The sequence below is a fragment of the Salminus brasiliensis genome, chromosome 17, assembly GCF_030463535.1.
Source record: "Salminus brasiliensis chromosome 17, fSalBra1.hap2, whole genome shotgun sequence".
Lineage (NCBI taxonomy): Eukaryota > Metazoa > Chordata > Actinopteri > Characiformes > Bryconidae > Salminus > Salminus brasiliensis.
In genome coordinates, this window is record NC_132894.1 from 15,406,254 (window position 1) to 15,433,392 (window position 27,139).

The window sequence follows — 27,139 nt, forward strand, 5'->3', positions numbered from 1 at the left end:
AAGCTCAATTGAAACTAGTTTCTGATATTATGTCACATTTAATCAACAGCTAGGCATAGAATAGCTTAAAGGAATGGATTAAATTGACCCACTTTGTTTCCAACCTAATTTGCCCTCCATCCCAAACATAGTTCATCAGAGCCATTACATGTTTGGTGTCCGCAGTCTTTCTGTTTTTGCACTGGAGCTACGAAGCTAATCTAACTACAGAGTAATGTCAGTCAGTAACCTTGTAGCTCCAGTGCAAGCTAAAGAAGCAACATTTGGATGGCAAGCATGTCTTGATTCCATTCCTCAGCTAAAATTAGGTATAAGCCATTCCACACACAGTTTAGCCATTAAGGTGTAAACACCGAACACAACACAAGGCCGGAAAAGCATGCAGAACTGATTCACTTAGAAATGGCAAGTTGACCCAAACTTCTGCAGCACAAAGCACCATTCTCAGACACCGAAATGAGCTACAGTTTCTGTTAGAGCGACGGCAGGGCAGGACAGAACAAGGCCCACAGAGTAAACAGATGTTTCGCTGTGATGTGCGACATTTGCGTGCTGAATGGAGCATTGGGCTTGCAATGTTGTGCCACATCTCCAAACAGCTATTGCTTAATGGGCATGTCATGAACAGTAGGTGGCATATTTGGGCTCTGTAACTATTACAAATGAGAAGATGTTTGGATTGAATTGGATCTGAATTGAACACAGTTTGCGAATTAAGTATCTGAGCATTTGTGATTCCATCTTGCTTAAACAGGAACCACTCTTCCAGCCCAAGTTCAAGATTTATTTTGGCCCACTGGCAGAGCGCATCACTGGGATTTCTATATACGATTATGCATATGAGGTAATGCAAAAATCAACAGATTATGTATCAACAGATGTTGTGCAAATAAACAAGTGCATAAACACTAATCCCGTGCAATCACATTGCAGACTCTCACATCTGAGACATGAGACACTTGTACTACCGAGGCAGACATGAACTTTTCCTGCTGCTCCCTGTTGGAACTGCAGCCTAAACGAACATAAGATATACAGTATGCGCCTATGCGTCTTCTTTTTCCCCCTCAAAGCCTAAAGACCTCTGATAGAATAGTCCATCATGGCACATTTTGGCACTTTATGACCATGTTTTGATCCAGTGGTTCTCAATCCTGGCCCTGGAGTGCCACCTCCCTGGCATTATGGAGTTTCCCCTGCTCCCAACACACCTGATCCAACTAATAAACTAATATATAAAACCCATTCTGAAGTCAGCTGTTCTTGGAGCGGAGAAATCCCTGCAACATGCAACAGTGAAAAACCAAAATTTAGTTTATTTATCCTTCTTAGGTGCTGTTATTATTATAAGTAAGATATTCTGCTATTCCTAATATGGAAAAAAAAGAAAAGCCACATCTTACAATAATACAATACAATACATCTTGTTTATAAAATAGAAAAAGTTATATGTGGAAAAATGTGGTCCTGGCATAAAAACATAGGGCATCACTGCAAAAGAATACAATTTCTACTGTCCATTTATGTTTTGCCCTGTGTCCCATGCTCTCCTTTTCTTATTTGTTGTCTATATTCACAATTCTGAAATAAACACACTTTATTTTCCAGGGTCACTGAGTAGAATAAGTATATTAGTGAATTCCTGTTAGAATCCATGATATGACATACAATCATGTATCAGCAGTGTAATGCAGAAAACCATGCAGATATTGGCCAGGAGTTTCAGGTAGTGTTCACAGCAACCTCCAATAGAGGCAAACAAAGGGATTTCAGTGACCCTGAGCATGGTTGTTGGTGCCAGACTAGGTGAACAGTCCTTTTTGAGGAGAGAGGTTACTGAAGAATGGCCAGTCTGGTTCAAGCTGACAGAAAGGCTACGGTAGCTCAGTAGTTCTGTACAGTTGTGGTATGCAGAAAAGCAACTGCACACAGTTCTACTACTGTGAGCCAAGAACAAACGCCTGATGCTACAGTGGACACCAGCAGGCTCACCAAAACCTGCTCTGGTCTCTGGTGAGACACACGGATAATAGAGTCAGGATTTGGTGCAAACAGCATGAATCTACAGAGCCAACCAGCCTTGTATCAACAGGTCAGGCAGGTGGGGGTGGTGTAATTTTTTTCTGGGCTAAATAAAGTGCTGAGTGAGTAAACAGTAACAGCTAGGGGTGCACAAGCAGAATCAGCCAAGATCATATTTGGTCATTTTATTACATTGATTCTGGCAGATTCTAGCAGTAGTTGCGTTTCGATGTACAGTAGGTCTTAATTAATTTCATGTTGTTTTAACAGTCTAATACATATTTATATTGCATCTTTGGCTCATAAAAACACTAGAAATGAGTTATGTGTTTGTGCAGTTCAGTGTGAGCTGGTCATAACATTCGTGATCAGCACTTCCGTAGTTAGACCTGAACATTCTTCATAGCATTACTTGGTACAATTTTGCAACCTTACAACTGTATTGTTTTCACTTCGTGTTAATTACACTACATTCAAATGAATGCTTAATGCACAAAACCGTTTTACGCCTCCCGGTTGTTTCTGCTTTACTTAATCACAACACAACTTTTCAGTGAACATCACAATATATTTATTCACCATTTACCAGATAGATTTTCATCTCTGTACAAGCAATATAGAGAGATTCTGACTGCATATATTCTTTCTATCTTACAGTATTATTTACATAAATGTACACAATTCAGAATACAAACCTGCTCCAATGTACAACACATACAGTCTTATTCAAAAGTTTTGGCACCCTTGGAGAAATTACACTTAAAAAAAAAAAACCTGAAGTGGTGAACGCAGCCTCTATAGCTAATCAAAGATAAAACAATATCTTTAGCAACCCCTAACGCACAGCTACTCTGTGTTTCATTACATTACAAAATAAAATTAAATAAATCATATTAAATCCCAAACCATCAATGTGGCCTGTACAAAAGTTTGTGCACCCTAAGTACTGAAATAATAAGTATCTGAGGGATCAAATCAATCAAGATACAATCTAGACATGCCAAAAAATCGGATATGGGTTGACAGTCTGACCATATCCCCAGCGCACTCTTTCATGATCCGTATGGTATCTCACTATGGAAAAGATGTAGCCATCTCCCGTAATGCATGCTTTCCGAACTGGTCTAAATCAGACACGGAGCAGGAAAAGCCGGGGGGTAGAGGGATAAAGATGGTCCAGGCCCACAGGACTCTCAGGAGAACTAAAGAATAGGAAAAGAAGAGGTAAGGAAAGCACCTCCCACTGCCCCCCTAGTAATAGAAACTGCTGTTCCAGGAAAAGTCTTCAACGATGAGAGTGAAAACCGCAAATTTGGGAACTGCACCTGTTTATACAGGGGGCGGTGGCTACCTCATCACTGCTGTTACTTCCATGGTTGGTCATTTCCTGTAGTGAGATACCAAATATTGAAAGAGAACTCTAAGAGAACTAGTTAAATGCTGGCAAGATTAGATCAAATCTCCCATATGACTGGTAAGACTGACTGAGCAGCCTTACGTTTGCAAGCTGTGATTGCCGTTTGGGTTACCCCAGATTTTCGCACAGACCACATTGATATGATGAAATGTAATTTGGCCAAGGATGCCCAAACATTTTCCCAAGACTGTCTATATATATATGCTTTTCATTGCACAACATACTGTAGCTTTTCCATGGATCCTTTGAGGCTGTGCACATTTTCTGTTTATCTAGATGGTTCAGTAGCACAGGCAACACAAGTAGGCTCAGTCGAATGAAATGGAAGAAGCTTTTTTTCCTTTTTAAATTTTTTTTAACCTCCTGCAGTTTCACAAATAAAAGTCTTTGGATCATGCATTGTCAGGCCACTCAGCTTTTGATTCTTCACATGATTGTCAGTTCTCAAGTCTGTTGTTCGGTTACAGCAGATTTAGTGAGGCGTTTACTCCTCTTGATATAGCTATATTTATGGCACATTAAAAAACAGTCTTAAACTGTGTGCACTTCTCAACATGTCCACAAGGGGAAGTACTGTGCAAAACACTTCTTTTCTTCCACGCAAACCGCCAGTGCATAATGATGTCAGTGTAAATTATTCACATGTATTTACACAAACATGCCCATACACTCACACATACTCTCTCAGACACTCTCAGAGTTGCACACTGTGAAACATGTTACACACACACACACGCGTGCGCACACACCACACGCACAAACGCAAACGAAAAGACATGCTCGTACACATGCATGTTGCATTAAGTCTCCAAACATGTACCTACCACACATTCACATACACACACATACATACAAAAACACCCTCCCACACGCACACACACACACACACACACACACACACACACCTCAGCCCTGCACAACTAGTTTACACCTGTGATATTATCTGCATATTAAAACTGGATGAGCGAGACTGTTTGGACAAGGGACTTCCAGAAGAAAAGGGGCTTCCAGGAGAGAGGAGGTCTTGGCTCCTTCCTGCCCGCCCAAGCTGCTCCTCCTGCAGGCTTATAGCAGACAAACAGTGGGCCCTATCTGCACTGAGGCTGCCAAGCGATAGGCTATCGGTGGGCCCGGACGAGCCGTTGAGGCCGGTGCAGTCTAGAGACTTACTGGAAGATGTGCTACCAGTTCTGGGCGGAGGGCCAGAGAAGGGAGGAATGTAATGTGGGTCCAGGAACCTCCTGGTGGTACAGGGGCTGGGGCTGCGGCTGTTTTCCGCAGTGCGGAGGTTAATACTGGGCGGGGGGGATTGGTGTCGCTGGTGGAGTCTGCGCAGGGCGGCTCGAGTGTCTGCGGCACTGCCCTCTCTGTTCCGTGCTGCCGGGTCCCGGGATGTTCTAACTCCAGCGGCCCAGTCTCGCTTCACACTGCTGGGCTGGCTGCTGCTGGAGGCCCCGGAGGAGAAGCCTTCATCTGGGTCGAACGAGTCCTCGCCACAACTTACACCATCAGCATCTGATGTACAGAGGAGAAAGCGGAAAAAACAAATGGTGAATAAAGTAACCATTTACATTTGCATGAACCATACATTCAAGACGAGAACCAATGAGAAACCTTTATTTTTAAGCGTAGCAACTGTTACATCAGTAGTACAAATACTAATATCACAAATATTATCACAATAAAGAGTTCTATCTGCTAGAACTCCACCCATGGCCAAAAACTACTAAAGAACTACACATTTTCTATGTTATCAAGCTAACATTGAGATAAATTTAGGGGTCTACTACATGATTAATTCACTTCACAACACAAACTTACATCCTTAGTTAACAAATCTAGTTCAACTTCAGTCTATAGTGAGTTCAAGTATAATAGCTTTCATCTATTCTAATGAAAACATTAAGCTTGTTTTGTGAGAAACTCCTCAGAGAGGTTGATGAACACCGTACACAAGGCTACTACTGTGGACTGAGACTTGTCTACAAGAGGGATGGGGAACCAGAGCAGTCCAGCACAATTCGGTGATTTCCCTGCTCTAATGCACTAAACTAAATCTGCTAATTAACTGATAAGATGAATCAGATGTTTTACAGCAGGAAAATCACCAGACTGCTCAGGAATTTAGCCCCCAGAACTGAAATCCCCACCCCTGTTCTAAGGGCTTGGGTAATAAACACATGCTGTAGAACACAGGTGGATCCACAGGGGGATTTTCTACTGGCCGAGACGTTCTCTAGCCCTGCATACCGCCTCTCATAGTTAGATGGATCGTGCACTTTGTCCACCCATGTGGCACAGGATTGGCTGCTTTCCCCGGGGGAGAATATCGGCTTGGGGTGATGGAGGCGTAGAAATCAGCCGTGCTCGAGAAATCAAAACGATCTGAGGTGAAAACAGCAGGCATTCTACATGAGAGGCTGGCAGCGGGCAAGCCTTGTTTCTGCCTCGTCCCAGCTGAAAGCTGAATTTATGCACATGGGAAATGTAGTAAACGGATATATAGAGAGGCACTAAAAGTGTAAGAATATCATTATTTATTTTATGTATGTAAAGCATTAAGAAACCATTTCTCATCAACACTGTGGTTGCAGGAGATAAAACATACATCCAAATTCTGTCAGCTCGGAATTCACACAGGATTTTGCAAATACACAGCACTGTGCAAAAGGCTGAAACCTGACACTTATTTTTAGCTATTTACCTGGGCAAAAAATGTTGAAAAAAAAATATATATATACTGCTAAATGGAGTAATGCTTTATCACAGTTACCATAAAATACGTAGTGTGACTAATCGAAGATTTGTTAAATTACACCAGGTAAGCTGCTGCTGGTGTATTTGAACAAATCTATGCAAGAAATAGGGCAACGAGGAGAAATCTGGAACTGGATTATCAACCACATTTTTTCAAAACAGAAAATGTTTGTTACTTTTTACTGCATTGATGATTGATTGCATTTATTCACTAGTGTTAGAAAAAAATGTGTGTGTGTGTGTGTGTGTGTGTGTGTGTGCGCTCATACCCTCTCGTTTCCATCTGAGTCTGCGGATGGAGGCAGCAGTGATTGCCGTTTGAGACACTCGTTTGTTTGTTGGGGTCACCTCTACCTCCAGAAGGTTCCGTGTGCCCTCTGGTGGCCGGGGCGGCAAAGAACGATTCATAGCATTTGCTACCTAATGATCAAAAATAAAGCAAAAGGCTTTTTTTACATTATGAAATACACTCTGCTTTTAATTCTGTAAGATTAGACTGCGTGGGGCACATGTCTTCTGTCTGAATTATGTGTATGTACAGGATATCTTAATATGTATCTGTAGTCAATCTTAAAAAACAAGGCTGCATTTTGCTGCCCTCTTGTGGTCACTAACATATCAAATCACACAAAACAGACTTGGGCATGTGAGGAGAGAATGTTTTATCAGGGTGTTATTTACTAGAGACAGAAAGAAAGCTGTTACCAGTAACGGCTGGGCATAAAGTTCTAGCTGTGCTCGGTACAAGATGTCCTCCAATGCTTCTCTTCCGAGTTCCCACTGGCCGTTATATCTGTGTTAAAGGAACAGGGGCATCACGTCAGCATTCTGTCTAGTTAATGAATGTATACATGAGACGTAAAACAGTCACACTTCACCTCACTGTCTGCCTCCAGTTTGAACAGTGGTCAAAGATGGTAGCTAAATCTAAAGCAAAAGGTCAACAGAAGAGTCTTTTTTGCTAGCTAGGCTGTACAACAATCAGAAACCCCCAGGCCTCTACAATTTGTTCTGCCCTGTTAGTTCATTCTGGCACCTCTAACATGACACATGTGCAGTGAAAAGCATTTAGTGGGCGATCCAGACTTCTTAGTAATGATTTAGCTCGATGCATTTCAGTCTAGCGGACACACACACAAACTGCTCAAAGAGCGGCGGTGCGAACTGAGAATGCTGAACTGTTTCCAGATGGCTGAACGAGGATTTGCACTGCAGTCCAGTTAAACAAATTATCACAAAGAAGTGGAGCACATTCACAAGGGCAACAAGCCCAATGAGAGCACAGCTCATAGATGGGCGACTAAAGGAAGTGGGCTGAATGGAGTTGGGGGACGGAGCTAACAGCCCTATCTGCACTGTTGGAACAGAGGTTGACGAACTCACATGGCATGGTAAACTGCGGTCAGCATTTGCACCATAAACTCCGGGTCCAAGCGTACACGGTTGCAGGGCTCCCTCCATAACTTTTGCTGTTGCCGTGGGTAACCGCACACACACAATCTGAGCAATAAAATAAGAGATAGGCTTAAAATGAATGTGAGATAGAAACAGAAAAAAGGGAAAGACAGAAAGTGCAGGTTGGCCTCACTCCGAGTCCTAAAGACCTGCTTATTCAGTGAATCGTTAATGCTTTGTTTATTCATGGACTTCTTAAGGACATGTTTATTTACACATCTGTATGGTAATACTGTGGCCAACAGAGGGCCTTTGCACTCCACATCTAGTCAATACCCCCATTCATTTACTTTCTGTCTAGTTCACTCTTTCCAGTGGGAGGAGTAAGCTCTCTTTGCCAAAAATACACGAAGATAAAACAGAGCAAAGAGAAACGGAAAGTCTATTTCTATTCTAATTCTAGCAATGATACAAAATAAATAAACATACAATACACATAAGTAAATAAATTACTGAAAGAAAGAAAAAAAAGTACAGAAAGGAGAATCACAGATGACTTAAAAGAAATTCTGAAAAAATGAAAAAGAAAAAATTAGGACGCAAAAACTACTGAATTCCAAAAAGGAACAAAGCAAATCTAAAAATAAATAAATTAATAATATTTTTTTTATAAATCATAAAGTAACACACTGAAGGATTACGAGGAGTAAGAATTCATTACCGTGAGCTCATTCTGCAGGCTGATTGATGGGAGGATGCAGGCATATAGACCACAGCAGAGTTGTAACATAGCATGAGGAAGGACAGCACCTCAAACCTGCATAAAACACACAGTATTCACCTTTTCTTACCCCACACCAACAAATCAAGTATATACAGTATATTCCACGCCATGGTGTTAGAGACCCTGAACTGAAAAAACTAAAAAAAAAAACAACAAAAAAAAAGTCCATCTACATGATACACTGTTGGCATGCCCATTCTCCACAATGCACCGTGGTCCCCATGTAGTATTGGAATTCACAGTTTTCTAGTATAACATGGTGCTTGCCTGGGCAGACAATCAAACCCCAGTTAGCATACATACGGCAGAACTGCTACTCTGACTAAACCAACTGGCTATTAGCTGAGGTTTTCTAATATAGTAATGTACAACTTTATACACAGTTAACCCATCAAAAATAGCTAGCTCTGGAGTTATGCCACAGCAACAGCATAATTAGCCTCACTCATTGTTTCAGACGTGCGGAACCCCAGCAACATGCAGTTTAACGGGAATGCTGGGTGAAGGGTGAAGACGTTGGAGCAGTGTTTACATTAAACAAGTAAATCGACTCATATTATGGCTTGGTAAAGATGTATTTGGTGAAGGTGCTGTATTTCTCATAGAAATTGCAAAATACCACTGACTTAATTGCACTTGTACAAAAGACTGAATTCCCAACTTCTTTTTAGTTTGAGAGTAGCATCAGTAGGATGGCCCTCACTCTCACCCAAATCATTCAGCAAGGTGTAAGTCAATGCAGGTGTCTGTTAGTTGACGTATTAGAAATGGCAGTGTTCTCCTCCAAGTTTGTTCACCTGTCCGAAGACACTGCGTTTGAAAAGAAGTCATGATGCCTTATGTAACTTGGAGGAAGCACCATGATAGCCTTCAATCTTCCAGTGTTACTAGCATCATGTGACTGGGGAGAGCTCTGGCTAAATTGGGAAGAAAACCAGGAATACCAAGACCTTTCTTCTAGCAAAGGGCTTTGTGCAAAAAAAAACCCCAAAAAGCAGGATATACAACAGTAAACTCCAAAAACATCATCTTGTAATAAAGTCTCATCTGCACGGCTACAAAACTGACACGGCACAGAGCAAAATTAAATCTGGCATTTTTTTTAAAACCAACTCAGACTACACATTAGTAGCAGCAAAAAGGTAAAGGTCTTGCGGTGGCCCACAGTAGTTAGAGCATGACCTAAATTCAACTGAAAACGTGTCGCATGGCATAAAAATAAGCTACGAGAGACAGAACATCACCAGACTTGTAAAGAGAAAAAGTTAAATACAGCCCAATAAACAGATGGAAAGTGTAGACAGTCTCATGGCAGCGTTTGCTGAAAAAGAAGCACCTGCCAGTGTTATTTTCAGGTGACAAAACTCCCACACTAATCCAATATGCTGGGACAAAATGGCATAAATATAATTTCACGATACTGACGTTGATGTTGCGATTTTTATAATTTATAATTTTAAATCAGTGGGGATACATTTAGAAATTCTATCAGAAACTGTGCCCGGCACTATATTCAGTTATCCAGGGCTAACTGTACTTCCTTTGTAATGAAACATGTTGATCAGCATTCCAGAAGAACTCACATATACTCAGAAACAGTTCTCATTTTGGCAGGTGATTTAGATTTAGTTTTATTCTTCTTCTCTAGACTGAAATGTATATTAGTTTCAATCATGTTATTATTTGTTTCAATTAAAAAAACAAGGTTTCACTATTCAGGTCATATTTTTTGCTAACCATCATAAACAACAGCTTGAAAATGATGTTACATTTAAAAACACGTTTAACATCAGAAATGATGGGAGCAATATGGCTCCTTTTTTCTTCAAATACATTTAGCATTTATTTAATATTTCACCCATATATTGTCCAATTTAACAGATACAGTGTAGTGCGGATGTACAATATTTCACTGACTGAGGGTCTCTTGTTGCCCCTTAAGATTGATTATAGGCATAATCATGCAATGTTTGAAATGCTACAAAGACTGTAGGAATTGCTGTCTCACTGAACAGCCATTTAACATTTAAGACATATTAATTAGTCAGTCTTTTACATTATTGGTTCTTTTTTTGTTGGGTGAGCGTGTGATACATGGTCATATTTCTTGTTTTCAAATGTTACTTTTTGTTTATTTCTCGTCTAGTTTTTAACATGCAAAATAGGTCATCACCAAATCATTGCATTTGTTTGCTAAATAAACAATGCTCAGAAAAAATTATGCAATTTATCACGATAATATGATACATCCAGCTGTATTTGGGAAAATATTTTACTGTGTGCATTTAGGGTGTAAAATGCTTTTATTCCTCCAAACAGAAAGAATAAAAAAAAAAATACTGCATCAATTTTGGAATGTCTGAATTGATTACAAATCAATTTATTGACATTCAATATTTTTATAAATGCTTAACTTAAGATGTTAAATCCATTCCCAAAAGACTGCAATCAAACTGAATTGATGTTCATTAAGACATTAGCAGAGCTGAGCCTCAGATCAGGTTCAGGATGGTAAAAGAGGCCGCACGGTTTCACAAGTCCTCTACTGCAGGTATCCGTTATACTTTGGAACACAACTGACACTGGAGATGCAGGATCCCCACATGGTACCTGTTCTGAGAAGTGAAGGTTTCTCTCTGGGGCAGCAGGCCGCAGTACACTACTCTGATCAGGTCATGCTGGCTTAGAGCTCCCTCTGTCAGAGCCATAGAGCCTAAACTGGAGGGCTAGAACACAAAGAGACATAATGATTTGATAAACTGGAGACAGGATAGGAGTTCTGTCTTACTTTTAATAAAAGGCAAGCACAGTGGCGATTAATTAGCAAGGATGCTTCACTCACTGAATGAACGAAGCACAAGGACAGCAAAAGCCATGTTCTGTGATTTGCCTGGCTTCTTTTTTGTTTTCTCAGCTGAGTCAGGCTGTCTGCTGAGTGTTACCAACTCTTACCGAAATCCTGACTATATGATTAGATCAGGCAGCATTTCTTTGCGTTCTCATTTTTGCATCGAGAACAGTGGCTTCTCATTGTTATTAACCCAAATGCCCCCATAGTGATTTAGAGAATTGAGAGGGGGAGAAAAAAAAAAAAAAAGTGTACAGAGGAAATTGCTCACTATAAGCCAGACTGAACACGCCAGACTGAAAACAATCAAAGCAAATGAAGAGAGTGTCTGAAAGGTTGCATACAGCAATAAGGCTCTTTAGACTACAGATGAGGACATTTAGTCAGTACCACTCTCGCAAAGTCATAGAGGGTGCCTTTCTGGCATAATCTTTAACATTCTGTGAACGTTCTTCAACAGAAAATCATAGTAAATGGTAGGCCTAAGGCCTTTTCATTGTTTTTAACATCCCCACTTTCATTTTATCATCATTAACTGCTTATTTACATACCCTGTTGATTTAAAGTGGGAGCAATACAGAATTTTAAATACGCAACAACCACAAAAAAGTATCATGATGGCATGAGTCCAGCAAATCTACTAATGCAGTTCACGTTGCAGATTTCTCTTACATGTATAATGAAATACAAAACGCCAAAGCCCCACATGGTGTATTAGAAACATTTGCTGATCCAAGACAACTACTATGATCCATGATGCCTAATAAGGCTGTTTGTGTGACCTCTTACCTCATGGTATATGGAAGGCTTGGAGAGGGAGGGTATGGTAAAGGACAAAAGCTTGCTGTTTCCTTTACTGTCCACAATCTCCTACAGATAAACAGATAAAAACAGGACACAGTGACGGGTCAGAACGAGCACAGTACTGTGACTTTGCCCTTAGCCCACACCGGCTTTGGAAGACCCAACACGACTCACTAGGTTATAGATGCCCAGCAGCAAGGCCTCTACACAGCCGCTGCGATGGCGTTCCCTGCTGGCAGTGTGGCGCAGGTACACCCAGATAAGTTCAGGCAGGAACTGCAGGGTGAAGCGGCGCAGGCCCACCTCCGTGCTCCGGTACAGCTCAAACAGCTGGTGACACACTGGAGCAAGGAGCTACACAAAAAACACACACAGAACAGAGCAAAATGAAATAGACTATGAGGATGAATCTATGAGACAAAACGAACAAGAAAAACACAAAAGAAAGATTATTAAACAAGACAGAAAAAGGCAGAAAAGGGAGATAAAAAGTATTTTCTCTAAGCAAGGCTTGACGGCTGCCCTGCAGAACAAACACAACAAAAAGGAAGTTCCCACAGTGGTTGCACAATAAATAAGGGTAGAGGGAGCTCTCTTCTAAGAAAACTACAGTCTGAAGTGTAAACACTTATTGAGAAGCGGGGATACCTCACTGCAAGGCTGCTCCTGGATAACAGCATACAGAGCTGGCACCAGGCCTTTCTTCAGACGCAGACGGCATGTATAGCCAGGGATCAGATCGTCAGGTAACGTCTAAGGAAGATAAAAGGTATTGATGAAAAAGCTAATTTGTCATTTTTATCCCTATTTGGAACAACAACAAACAAAATTATTCTTTCAGGTTTTGTAGAAGGACCCGAGAGTAATTAATGACAGACCTAAATTTACATAAAGACTATCTGACACAGGAAGCGTTCAAGAACACTGAACTAGCAAATACGTATACCTTGAATTCTGAGAGCCATTCCTCCACCACGCCACGCTCTGGACAGAGCATGGTCCACCTTAAAATAAAGAGAGTAAGAGCAAATCGTAAGCACTACTGGCACTTAAGCAGTTTTGATTTGATTTAAACGGGGAGGTTGAGTAATTTGATTATCGCTGATGTTTCTCAGGGATTTTGGTTCTTTTCAATTCCGCCATGTCAGCCATTTTTACTCTGGCGGCTTTAACCTGCTATAAATCGAACCACAGAAATGACTGGATTACAGCAGTCATACATTGAACTTTTTCCTTTGACCTCACAACAAAGCCTGGGTGTTTGGAATACAAGTAAACAGAGAGAAACGGTTACAGAAGATGACCTGAAGCATGGAGAGAAAGAAATATTCCCCTCAGAAAGCCACTGTAGGCACAAATTATCAAGCTTACTGAGAAATCTTGCTTTGTGAAACAGCTTCCTGATCTTACCTCGCTCACTCAAGCTTTAGCAGTGCTGGAGAGGGAGGATCTGACTCTGGTTCTTCATCTTGTCTGTTGATCTGCTGATCGCTGGCCAAACAACCTGAGAAGAAAGAGCAGAGAGAAATGATGCTCATTCTTTTCCACCTGCACCAACAGGATCACAGCTCCTACAGTTACCCAGTGTGCATGTGTCAACCAGCCACTGACAGGGCGTCACATTATATGTGGGAATTCTGCATTCTGTTCCTACGTGTGCTCTAGACAAAGTGTCCTGTCCTAATTAAAAGATATCACAGAGCGGTTTGAGACTAAAAAAACATGTGCTTCACATGCCAAATCCAGCTTCTGTGAACATCTCCACTCCCACAGGAGCAGCAGACAGCCTTAGATGACCTATAAACGACATACGGCATCTCCCATGCACAGAACGATTTATTAGCAATAGTGTCACATTATCTGAACATTGATTAAAGGTTTTAAAGATCTCAATCAAACGTCCTTTCTGTCTGGCCAAGTACCATATGCTTAAGAGAGAACCTCGCCGCTTGGCTGTATTACAACACAAAAGGCGGGATACAAATAAGACAAATGCATTGAAAAATCACAACTAAAACTAGACTGAAACTTAAAATTTCTACTAAATATATCAGTAAAATGTAAGGTTTTAAAACGGTTAATTATAAAGCATAATACATTCTTCTGCTTTACAAAATTACAAAACAATCTTCCTTGAAAAAGTAGAAAAATATTTTATCATGGGGTAAGTCATGTGACGCACTTGACAGAAATGTCTGCTTAAGAGACTTGCTGCAGTTAAGCCTTCTTTTCAAGTCCTATCAAAACCCTGATTGAGGCAACATTCTGTCAGGGTGCCGACCAACACAAAGTTCCACCATTAAGACAGGAAACAACCCTGGCACTGCTGTGGCTAGCAGCCAGGCAGGCCCAGCTAATGAGCCGCCTGCCTGACACCGCAATGGACGTGGCTGCTGCCTCACTGGTGGAGTCAGCCAAAGACATCTCCAAAAGCGTGGAAGCATTACACATTACATTTTAGTTAGAGATGTTTGTGTGAAACAGGCAGCAACTGCCCCAACTTGGCCGGGCGGGTGGGTTTGTCTGAGTGGGGACTGCAAAATGGCCGTCTTCACTATTCACAGGTTTTCGTATGGTAGAAACAGCGACAGGTATAAGACTAGCGTATAAGTGAACTGGTATGGAAATTGTTTTTACTGACCTATCTAAAAACTATCAGGAAGTGTATTCACAAGCATTATTATATATAGATGCAATTCACAACACATAAGCTTCTTGCCCAAAAATAAATAAATAAATAGATAAAAAATATATTAAATCACCAACAATGTTCCAATCTTGGGCATCTAAAGTGGAAATGTGTATTTCTTCAGCCAGTGTCAGAGTCAATATACAGTCCGCCTCAAGCTTATGTACAAGCTAACACACTAGCCACAAGCCAATATACACGGTCAGCCTCGAGCTAATTCACTAGCCATGATTTAATATACACAGTCAGCCTCGAGCTAATTCACTAGCCCTTAGTGAGATAGTAACACAGTAACCATGGATCAATACACATGGTCAGCCCTTCAGCTAATGCAGTAGCCATAAGGAATACCCTCGCCATGAGTTAATATACACGGTCAGCCTCGAGTTAATGGCCTAGCCCAACGGCTCATACACTAGCCACTAGTCACTAGTCAATATGTATGGTCGGCATCAAGCTAATGAACAAGCTAACAAACTAGCCACAAGCCAATATACACAAATCAGCCCATCAGCTAATGCACTAGCCACAAGCAAACACGCTAGCTAGAAATATATACACACATGGTACACATTAAGCTAATTCACTAGCCAATATACATGTTCAGCGTCAACCTAATACATTAGCTACGAGCTAATAGACTAGCCCTGAGTCAACACACATGGTCAGCCTCGAGCTAATTCACTAGCCCCAAGCTAACACACTAGCCACGAGCCAATATACACAGCCTAGATCAAGCTAATTCACTAGCCAATATACATGTTCACCTACTCAGACAGGACTCTGAGTCAGGACGGCGTCCAGTCAAGTCTGAACTGAAGTGCACTAATCCAGCCCTCTATTTATTTAAACAAAAATGCTAATGGCCAATGACAATACAGCTAAACGCTCATATCTAGCAGTGAGCTGACGATACTTTGGCAACGTCAGGACTTATTGTTGCCTTCTTGATTTGGTTACAGAGACCTTCATCGCTACACTGCCTTCTGAGAAAGAGAGGACAGCAAGGCATCAGGTCAGCTGGCTACCTCCAGTTTCAGACACAGCCGATGTTCATGTGAAAGCTTCGACCCTTCTATTCTCTCTCCAATTCACTTCTTAGTGCCTGTTCTGCCCCTAATAACTGCACGTATTTACAAAATGGTTGGTAAAGGGTTTTAGTCTTTATAGCAAGGGTCAGTTCAACATTTTTAGGAATCAATTTAGAGGAATCACATTAAACCTACTGATAGGCTAGAGACATCAGATCAAGAGTTTACTACCTGAAATAAATGTATAATAATCCACAAATATGGTCAATAAAATAAATACATAAACATTAAGCAAGCAGTAAGCATTTAGTGGGTAACATAAGATAATGGGTGCTTGAATATTGACTTCTGCAATCAAATAATAAAAAAAAAAAAATATATATATATATATTTTTTTTTTTTTTACTAAAGATTGCCACACATTCACCTTTTTCTCTACTGTCCTTTAAACTTTGCAGACAAACACTCATTCCTGGAACAAGGACAGATTTTACAAGGACAAAGTTTTTCTTCTGGACAGAAGGGCTAAATTCCAGTCATTCATCTCTAGCAGTGGATTCTGCTTGAACAAAACTTATCAGACGAAAATTCAGCGCACCGACTTTATATGATATATCCACCACATGACTGTACCTGAGGAATACTGTTAAAGTTAAAAGACACTCAGATTATTTTGATTGGCACTTTCTTGTTAACAGTTAAAAATAAACTTGTGTTTGTCTTTACAGCACCGTAAACAAAAAATCCAGATCATTCAAAATCTTTACATTATGTAGGTTTTTTAAACTGACACATCATCTCTGTCTAAATTTGTTAAAGCTGAGATATTTTGGATTTACTACTAGGCCGTGATCATATTAAACACTCTATATATACACACGCACACTGCACATGTCTACATTTATAATATTTTCATTAGTGTGTTAATTAAGCCATAGCTAGTCTAGTCTCATGCATGGAGCAAAGACCAATAAAACATGACCAGTGCTGACCTCATTAAAGGATTTTTCACTTAACCAAGATTCAGTGGATCAACCAAGACATGTTTGATATCTGATGTGGGCTTCTTTAGTTTACCTTGGGAGAAACTAAGATATTTAAAGCTGCTAACAAAACTGGACATCAAATGTAACCAATTTCCTCCTCATAAATGCTCGCCAAAATCATTTTTTTCCTTCAAAAATATTCCAAGAAGCAAACCAAGGAAGACCTTATTTAGAATAGTACCTACATGATAATCTGCACAGTGACGCACTTTGTGAACTACTTCTCTTTTAAACTGGACCACAAAGCGATGATGCCACTTTATGTTGAGGTACAAGTGGTTCCAGTTACGTGGAAAAGCTTACTTTTCCCACTGTGTTTCAATTGGGTTCAAAACTATTCCAAATCAAATGTGACAAGAGACAGCAAGTCTAAACGCCAAACAAGCACATCCAGGTGACCTTCCTAACACAGCCTTCACATGTCACTATTTTCTCAAATGAGTCATTTCAGCTGTACACAAACACATTCACACATACACACAATATAAACACGATTAATTTCAAGCATATGTCAGTTTTATTTACATCCTTTTGATTTGTATCACCAAGGATGTTCCATTTATTTGCATTTAACTCTCTGTTATCCATCAATATGTTGTTTTTAAAGCTGTAACAACTCACAAATATTCAATAACCCATTCTATATGAGAGTGGCATCACCAATGCATTTTTCAATACAGTAAAAGTGTGGCTAAAATGTGCCTTGTGTGTACGTGAATGGGCCCATTTACATTTAGCAGAAAATCAAACACCATAAAAAGCGGTGCCGATCTAATGCTCTAGTCCTTAGCTTACATGTAGTCTAAATACAATACAGAGCCAAACACTTAACATTGCAGCAATACAGACTCTACATGACTGACATGCCACAGTATGAAGAGTCTCTCTGTAGTACTTACATAACTGATACTGGCCATGTGAGGAAATTCAGCCTCCGCCGAGTAGTAGTAGTAGTAGTAGTAGTAGTAACAGTCTATCCCTGTTAATGACTGACAAAGTGTTGTTGCAAGAGAAGAAAAGTCCTAGACTTGGTCATTCACAGGCAAACATTAGTCTGCACTACATACCGACTAACTACACTGGTAGGACTTTAGACAGGTCACGTCAGCACTGCGCTAAACATGTGCCCCCTATTTGATGAGACTTCTAAATCCAATTTAAAGCAGCCCAAACCTCAATCATATACTTATGTAGGTCTAGGCCGGTGAAGGTTATTTCTAACGCAGCACTAAAGGGGTTACATGAGAGTTTAATGAACTTAGAGGCCTGACATAATTGATTAACGCAGCGTCATATCTTTAGAATTTTTTTTTCAGTCAGTCATGCCAATGTTGCTAACAGGCAATGAAAATAAACGGTGGCCGATTTGCACTGTTCATATGACATGATGCTTACCAGCTTTCAGTGACCACCAGCTCCCGTTCACACTCAGCAACATTAGGGTGCATGGCTGAACTACTCTTAACTGGTCACCTGCTCTGGGTGAAGGAAAACATGCTGCAACTGTCAACTACAGCAATCTTGTACAGACAGCAATCTTGTACATACGGGTACGATCCCTTACTGCTTTCAGTACACTCTGTACTGCAGCCCTAATCCCTGACTGAATGCAAAACAGGAGGGTTAAAAAGCTCAACCAGAGGCAACATGATCAAACACAGTATTTTTCTCAGTGTTTGGTTCCAGCAGGCCAGAGAGCCTTGGTCTCTAACCCCTTCTACTGGGTAAGAAGCTTACAAGCCTCTGTGCCAGATAATTAAGTGTATACACTCCCTTAAACGAGGACTTAGTTCGAGGCCTAAAATAGACATTGCTAAAAAGAGCTTAGTGGAAAGGCACAGACGAGAGAAAGTGAATGGTGGGGAAAGGGTGTTTTCCAGAGGAAGATCTAAAGTAAAGCAGCACACCGACATGAAACAGTACACCACAGACCTGACAACAGCAGCAGGGCGCCGGTCAGCACTTAAACCAATGGCAGTCTGAAAACACTCCACTCTGTCAGCAGCACATGCTTGCACGGTCACAGGCACATGCACTGCTGACATCTGCTTGTACAACACACTCCTCTCTATCTCAAGCTCATGTGCATACCCACAACCTCGACACTCTTTTTCCTCATCCTTGCTTCACTGTGCATCATGGCTCAAATAGGAACTCTTAGGAACACAGGAACACAGCCCAAGTCGGTGCACACGGGCATGCTTGCAGGCCATGATGTACAAACAAAGCGACCTGTGCGTGCTGACATGCAGCACATATGCCATCTGTTGCATTGTGTTTGGGTCCGCTTTCTCTGACAACGAGGTGCTTTTAATCACTCGCAATCCTGTCAAGTTAGCCAGCTGGTGTGCAGTCTCTCCTAATCTGGCCTGGGTATTAGCCGGTCTCTTTACTGCACAATGTTAGTCCTTGGTGAGGGCACTGATCCAGCTACTTACAGAGAGATAAGCAGCTCCTGATGTAGTCTACGGCCATCGAACAACCTAGTGGACAAATAGAGCAGAACTGATTCAAGAATGACTTGAGGCCTAGATCAATGGCCTAATGCTGGGATGTTCTGGTCAGACAGGGGGAACATACTGTTTGCTTCCCTCGTCACACAACTGACACTTCTCAGTTCTCAGTTCTCCACCAATAGAAGGAGGCCGCCCTCCCAAAGCACCTCCAATGGGGCATGCAGATCAAGTTTCATCTCACACTAGAGTACACAGTTATGCACTCATTTGTAACTCTGCTGTGCGCTCAGCGCTCAGGATTGAGCCGGGTGTCCCTGCTTTTGACTTTCCTCATAGCTGGAGATGTTCACTCCCTGTCTTCCTTTCCTGTGTATTCATTTGCCTACCCATTGTAAGCCTCGCCTGCGTCTGTCTACCTTCTCCTTACCACAGTCACAGCTTTAGTTAGAACAGGTGGGCGGGGTTTGGGATAGGGGTGGTCTCATGTTGATGTACCATACTTACAGGACCACTGCGCAGAAGTTAGGAAGCTAGCAGTTCCTAACACTCAGGCCCGAGTGCTCCTCACACTGCTGTATTACTGGACCTACTGGACCTGGGCCCATTCAGCTCATTCATACACACACAGCCAGTCCACCGTGCGCCTGCTCCAGCCTGTGACAGCCCCCCTGCTGCACCTAAGCCTCGACATTAGTCCCTAAAGGGTCGGTGACAATACTGATGTATCCGTGTGTGTGTGGGGGGGGGGGGTCTGTGTGTGTCAGTAAACCCAGCTCTGTAGTCCCAAGGAGGAAGCTTACGGCCAGACACGCAAGGAGCACGGAACCACTGACCTTTCCTCAGCCCTCGAGGTTCACATTTCAGTGTTTCGCTAATCTCCACACGACAGGTCGCCACGTTAGCTAGCTAACCTCTTCACGGTCAGGGCTTCCTCGACCCCCAAAACAGCAGCTACTGTTCTCTGGTGACAGCGGTGGTCTTCAGCGCCGCGTAACCGCGTCCACATGCCCTTCAGGAGTATACGTGGCCTATATGGCCGTGTTTCTCGCCCCGAGTGGTCGTGTGAATGATAGCTACGTACCGGTGGTGGGCTGGTGTAGATGCTGCAGGGAAGAAGAGGGCTCATATGAAGAGGACGAGCCTCAGCTCCTCCGCTCCTCCGCGCCTCCTTTACTCTGCACTGTGCGAGCTGCTAAAAACGAAGACCCCACACGACGGCCGTCGAAGCTCTGAGGAAGACCATTACTGCCAAGGCGACTCCAGTGGGCCCTTAACGCGGCTCCGTCGGCGTACAGAGCGGCCTCTGTAAGCGTTAAGACCGGAGAATCCTCCAGTGTTTGCATCTATCACCCCCCTCCTCCTCCTCCTCCTCCTCCCCCCCTGCCAACTCGCAGCTCTGCAGGCTGACGCGCGTCCTGCCTTCCCATTGGCTGTAGGCGAGAGGGTGGGCGCCTCGATTGGTCAGGTGAGCAGGTGACTCGATAACGCGGCCACGAGAGCCGTGATGAACAGTTTGATTCAGTTTACTAAACCGATTCCCCCCGACCGTCCGCTTCAATGAATCAATCGTCCAAACCAACGATTCATTGATTCACAAATTAGGCGAACTTCGCTCTCGTGCTCCGTTTAAAAAAGGTCGTTCAGTTCAGCTCAGCGATCCTGAGGTTACCTCTACTAGTGTAGGGTACTTCTCCTGATGGAGACAGACTCGGAAAGCAAACAAGTAAAAGGAAAAAAATGTCTTACGGGGAGAAAATGTAAGCACGTGCTAAGAAGGTGAGTCTGGTTTTATAAGAGGTTTTTAACCGTTAGCGATCTTTAATGCTGCCTGCAGATTCCACTAGAAGCTCGATTCACTCGACGTGTGAATCGATTCCCGCGGTTTATTGAAAAGAACCGGTTATTGAATCGTTGACGATGTGGACATTTCTGCACGTGAGTGATTTGCATGATGTGGTTCTCGCCGTCCACACGTTAACAGCCAAAGGCGAAAGCACAGAGTTGTGCAAAAGTTTGGACACCCCGCTCAAATTACATGATGTAGTTTAAATATAATAAAAATCACAGCACATCTACAGACAACACACTTCTGCACATTCTAAAAAAATTATATATATATAAAAAATATACAAAAAAAATTATATATATATATATATTCTTTTTTACTTAGAAAACCCCAAAAATGTTGACCAGGGTATAGCCAAACTTTTGTATTATACTGTATTTTCAGCAAAGTGTTGAAAGGGTAAAATCACATCAAAACAAATGTGTTGCAGTTTATTACTTTATTAATTTAGTAATGTTGGTAATTTGTTTTTACTAATAATTAAATTGTAAATGTATTCTTCATTTTTTAATTTATCACAGAAAAAATGAATTGAAATAATCCAAAAAAAGTGTTAATATTAACGTATGCACTGTAAGTAATGTAAAGGGCAGTCATTGTCTTTGATTAAAAAAATAATATATGTATTAACAGGGTTTTATCAAGAATATGCACATAGTTTCACATAGTTTAATCACGTTTAGACGAATCACACCTTCCCTAAACATGTCATTTACTAAAGAATGTCTAGTAATTTCTAATGCTGAAATTATTATGCATTTAATAATGTATCCATCCATGTTTCCTGACCATTTACCATCCACGAGTGGGTTTCCAAGTGCCTACAATCTTTCCTTTGGAATGGACATAGTACACTGGATGCATTGCAGCTGTAGCACAAGCCTGAAAAACATAATGATGTATAAGTGTGTGTATTTCTGTCACGTCTCTTATGGTTTATGCTGTTCTTAGACCTGATTGTTACTGCCATTCTATTAATAACCAAGAACAAGCGTAGGAACCCACTATAGTATGCTAGTAAATGACACAGAATCCTACAACACATGTCAATTAAAACACCTACATCAAAATGCTACTCCTCAACTATGGCACACCTAGTGTGAAAAGAACTGTAGTTACACAACACCACAGATAAGAAGCTTCAGCAGCAGAATGTCAGAACATCAAGGCTAAATTCTGCTACCCCACAGGCTGCTGCTGACTGAGCCCAAAACTCTAATCTCTTTTCACACTTGACTACAGAGCGAACACTGGCAACAAGCACATTGATGTTAATTTCATTCACAATACTAACAACAATACATCTTAAAATGAATGAATAACAGGACTTTGCTCTGTGGAAAGGAAAAGCATTCTCTAATTGTTCTTTGATGAATGTTTGAGGAATACCACCATGATCCTTAGTGCAGCACCTCTCTCTTTCTAAGATGTGCCAAGCAATAGAGTAGATCAGAACTTCAACAAGGCAACAAGGTCACGGGCGCCCAAGTCTCACTGATGTGATCCATGGAGGCCCCAACTTAAACTTACAGGACTGCTGCTGACATCCTGATGCCAAATACCACAGAACACCTTCAGAGGTCTTGTGGAGTTCATATTTCAACAAGTAAGAACTGGTTTTAATGTTATGGCAGTTTCACCCACTGATGCCAGTTTGTAAAGCAGATAAACCAGCCTCTGTAAAAATGTATTACTTTTGGTCTGCGCATTAATGTTTTTTCCTATCTGAAACAGGCAACATTGTGTCAACATTTCATGATGAATGTACCAATGGAAATGCTCCAAAATTACTTTATGAATTTATTTAAAGCACCTAAAACAGTAGCTACTTACATGGTATGGCATAAGGGTGAGCATCGACCCTAGAGGGAACTGACTAAAATCCAGCTTTCCAGAGATGGGCTCCATCCTGCCATGCTCCTGAGTCATGGAGGTCAGTCTATCAAATCAATAAAACAATTCAGTTTTTCCAGCATATTTTGAAACTTTGCAGTCTGAATTATTGCTCATTATTTGGTATTTACATGCACCCATAACGCATTCTTTTCCTCTTATATGCTCAGTATTGGAAAGTTTTTTTTTTGTTTTTTTTTACTGTTTTAATAGTCCTCAGAGTTGACCACTACTGTTCTATATAGGAGAGCAGAAGCAACTACAGGCGCTGGGCGCGATTCTGGAGAATAACTGCCGATTTTAAAATTCAGCAGCAAAACAAATACACCCCTCCCTTCAGTGCTCCTTCTTAGAATTTCCCCACTGCGGGACTAATAAAGGATTATCTTATCTTAAGCTCTGCCCCCAAATTCATGCTCAAGCATTTTCAATGTAATGACACTGGGCTTGCAGACCAAAAGACACGGTTTTCAAAACACTCCAGCTACCGGCCTCACATTGCTACAGTGGTGTTAGCACATCATCAGACGGCCTCGTCCAACATCACTACCGCAGTGTTAGCACAGCGGCCGCCAGTCTCATCTAACTAATGTTACCTAGCCTGCATTTCAAATTATGCATCCAAATAATCCAAATAATTCCGCTGTGAATACAAACATGTTTTTTTTGGTCCTAAATGTCCATCAGCATCTAGACATTCTTCTTCTCCAGAGTACAATACGCACATCATTAAATACCAGTTTATATACCAGTTTAAATACCAGAAATGCTAGTCAAACTAAACATCAGTCCACTTTATTTCTTACTTTAGTTCTGGATGCCCCTCGACGATGGCGTAGCCTGTAGGAAGGCGCCCTCTTCCATCAAGACTCAGGCCGGTCCAGCCACAGTCTACCAGTAACTGGTTTCTGTGTGGGTAGTGGCCTATAACCCTTGTCAGCACCCGTACTGCAACGTCCTCAAGTCTACAGGAGCCAATGAGAGACTGCTGCACATCTACACACACACACACACACACACACACACACACACACACGGTAGAAGGGATGTGTCAAACATTCTTCTAAAAACAAGCTCAACTGAGGAACTAACATTACATACCACTGACCATAAAATACGTAGTTTCCAGGATGGACCTCATTTAACATAGCCATGTCCGGGACTGGGTGGCTACAGGAAGGGGTGGAGCCAATGCTCGATTTGGGGCCCTGAACTCCAGTGGCTTTAAGTCTGCATCAAATAACAGTGAAAAAGAGTTCCTATACTAAAACTGCATGGAAGTTCATTGCATTACGTGGCCAGTAGAATTTTTTTTTTTTTTTTACAATAATGAGCATGAAGAGGATCACTGACCTGTAAATAAATACTAACGAATGCCTTCACTTTGGGCTTTCCTGAGCACAACAACATCAGAACAATATGCCATTCAGAAACACAAGTGACACGGAAAGCGTACTTCTCTGCGAACTGTAATGTGACTGTCGTGGTTTCTTGGGCAACAGCCTTGATTTGCTCCTCCCCTTTGCAGCCATAGGTGTTACCACAGTGGGCGTAGATTCCTGTGAGCTCCACCCCTGCTGTCGCAGAGATTTCCTGGGCCAACTGCAGAGCGGCAGGCTCAGAGTGAGGAACACCCGCTTTTATATATTTAAAAAAAAAAAAAAAAAAAGTGATATTCACACGGCTTACCCTAGTATCAGTTGCTGGACATTAAATTAGCTGTAACAACAGAATGAGCTTAGAATGAACAAACTGACTCTTGACCAGTACGTTTATTACATCCCAAAGCTTATTTCACCTCAAAAATCAGTGAAAAATCACAGATTTTTTTGTAACTTACAGAATTATGAATTTTTAGGCAGGGTTTAATAGGTCACAGGAGAATTTTAGAATCTTTCCCACAGTTTCTGCAGAATTAAAATGTAAAGATTTAAACAAAGTTCACAGAGTGGTTTGATGTGATGTGACTTAATAATGAAGAAACTTAATTTCTTACAGTGGTGGTATTGAGAACCAGTAATTTTGTTTACACCTTTAATTCTGCAGAAATGTTCATAACTGATCTAAATGTTTTATTTAATTATTGTTATTGTTTTATTTAATTATTGCACCTATTTCTACGTCTGCAAACATATTACATGCATGCCATTACATACTCTGAGCAGACCTCACCTCTACCATTGTCACAGTCCAGTTTCATCCACACGTGCCAGACCTTGCCTTGACTCAGTGGTCTCTTCCTCAGTTCCTGCAGGGCGAGGCTATTGTCCACCAGCACATGGAACAGAGAGAGCCTCTCTGACAACTCGGCACAGCGCTCTACTTTGTCGAACGGCAGTGGGTATGCGTAAAGAATGTCGTCATAACCGTGGTCAGCATAGAACGATGCCTCGGCCAGGGTGGAGACCACGATGCAGCGGCGAGAGCCCCCAGTCATGATGTCTGCACATTCTCTGCAGACAACATAGGAAAAAAGGAAAATGTAGGAGAGCCATAGAAGGGCACTGATTTGCATATTTTAATTTATAAAAGTGAATAATTATTTGTTTGACTGAGATTGAGTTATTTAAAGCAGCATTATGTAGCAATTTATCTTCGCTTCAAAATGTAATTTCATTTAACTTTTAATAGAGAAAATAGCATCTCTGTCATTGCCACTAATAACTGTTCCAGGCTTCCTTTCCGTTTCGTATTGCATTGTGGGATAAGTGACCACACTCAAAAACCACCGGTTCTTAGTAGAAATCATGGATATTTGAGTATAGCCTAATAGCCTAATTTTCACATATTGCTGCTTTAAGTCATTATCACAGCATAAAACAATGAATCCATAACAAATTAATCAGGTTGTGTCGGCTAGCAAATTCTACATCGGATTAAGATCCATCTGTTTTACATGTTTCTTTTTTTTTTTTCATTTCTCTCACTAATTTTGCCATTACCTCAATAACACATCTGTGTCCTTGTGAAAACAGTGATGCTGTGATGATGTCAAATAACTGTATTAATGTATTAACTCATTATGATGGGCACTGAGTCTCTTATGTTTAATCATAGGTTATAACAGGTCTGCACTATTAACACATTACTGTAAATCCTGTACATCTGCACTTCTGGACACTATTGACACTTCACTTAAATACCAATATATGCACATGTTTATTCAGTATAGTCATCTTAGTCAGTTTGCATATTGCATATGCATTTTTTTTTTTTTACATTTAGATAGTTATTGCATTACTGTGCCGTATTAAAATGCTTAGCTATGGTCCTTTAGAGCTTCCGTAGGCAGCAGATCAGTGAAGTTTGAGCCTAGTCTGGTCTGGTCTGTGGGGTGGAGACACTCGTGAGGGATCTTACAGGGTTTTATGGGTTTTCATGTGAGGTCGCAGCTGCACTCCGAGCTTCTGGAAGCGGTCCAACATTACACTTGCATTTTTCTTCACGATCTCGAGATCAACAGTGAAAGCTGGAGTACACAGATCCTTGGTGAACTCCGCAGCAGAGCTGGCCATCCTGAAATACTAAGCGGAAAGGACAGAAACACAGTTAATCAGTTCACCTGGGAATAACACAGCCCCCTCACTCACACTACTTTATAGTGCCCTCGGAGGAAGAGCCCACCGAGCCGTGTCAGTTCGTAACATCTGCTGTAACGACTGCAAGCTAGCTTCATCATCGTCATATATTTGCCGTGTTTGCGTGGCTAACAGTTATAGCTACTACATTCAAGGAGAGTTGTCTGAAATGCACTCACTTTCCTCCCTCGACGCCTTTCTCTCTCTGAACCAAGCCGCTGCGACCGTGCACAGAGAGGGCGTTACGGGGAAGGCCTCTTCTGATTGGCTCACCACCACTGACCGATGACCGTAACAGCCAATGAAATGCCAGCTTGCCAACGTTCTCGCTCGAGAATTTGAATGGCTGAATCCCAAATGGCTTCATAGTGGCCAAGCCGCGAGTTCGTGACTAAAGTAGGGCACTATATAGGGAGTAAGGCGCCATTAGCGATGCAGCCGAAAGTGCATTTCAATACATTTAACACATGAGTAAAGGAAGATTATTTCCCTGTGAAAAAAACAGCAAAACTTCAATTTTAAAATGGTTTAATTTAAACACAATGTAGAAGGAAGGATACATCGTTTGGGAAA

The 27,139-nt window shown here is 41.5% G+C and overlaps 2 protein-coding genes across 3 annotated transcripts; both read right to left on the reverse strand.

Annotated features, from left to right (window-relative positions):
• Positions 1-2,602: 2,602 nt before the first annotated feature.
• On the reverse strand, positions 2,603-20,598 carry LOC140538037 (hyccin 2). Of its 2 annotated transcripts, XM_072660432.1 has the most exons (13): positions 20,331-20,598; positions 13,438-13,531; positions 12,974-13,031; positions 12,676-12,780; positions 12,202-12,381; positions 12,013-12,093; positions 10,986-11,101; positions 8,313-8,408; positions 7,580-7,696; positions 6,902-6,989; positions 6,466-6,616; positions 5,690-5,824; positions 2,603-4,954 (listed from the first exon to the last, which is right to left on the reverse strand). In XM_072660432.1, the coding sequence occupies exons 3-13, from the start codon at positions 13,022-13,024 to the stop codon at positions 4,365-4,367; spliced, it is 1,710 nt and encodes a 569-aa protein (XP_072516533.1). In that variant the 5' UTR covers positions 13,025-13,031; positions 13,438-13,531; positions 20,331-20,598; the 3' UTR covers positions 2,603-4,364. The 2 variants fall into 2 exon arrangements, with proteins under 2 accessions (XP_072516533.1, XP_072516532.1); XM_072660431.1 differs by lacking the exon at positions 5,690-5,824.
• A 1,022-nt stretch (positions 20,599-21,620) lies between these two features.
• On the reverse strand, positions 21,621-26,776 carry LOC140538038 (D-serine dehydratase). The gene is made up of 8 exons (XM_072660433.1): positions 26,746-26,776; positions 26,349-26,512; positions 25,161-25,441; positions 24,445-24,625; positions 24,097-24,218; positions 23,795-23,984; positions 22,929-23,034; positions 21,621-21,977 (listed from the first exon to the last, which is right to left on the reverse strand). The coding sequence occupies exons 2-8, from the start codon at positions 26,501-26,503 to the stop codon at positions 21,888-21,890; spliced, it is 1,125 nt and encodes a 374-aa protein (XP_072516534.1). The 5' UTR covers positions 26,504-26,512; positions 26,746-26,776; the 3' UTR covers positions 21,621-21,887.
• Positions 26,777-27,139: the final 363 nt, after the last annotated feature.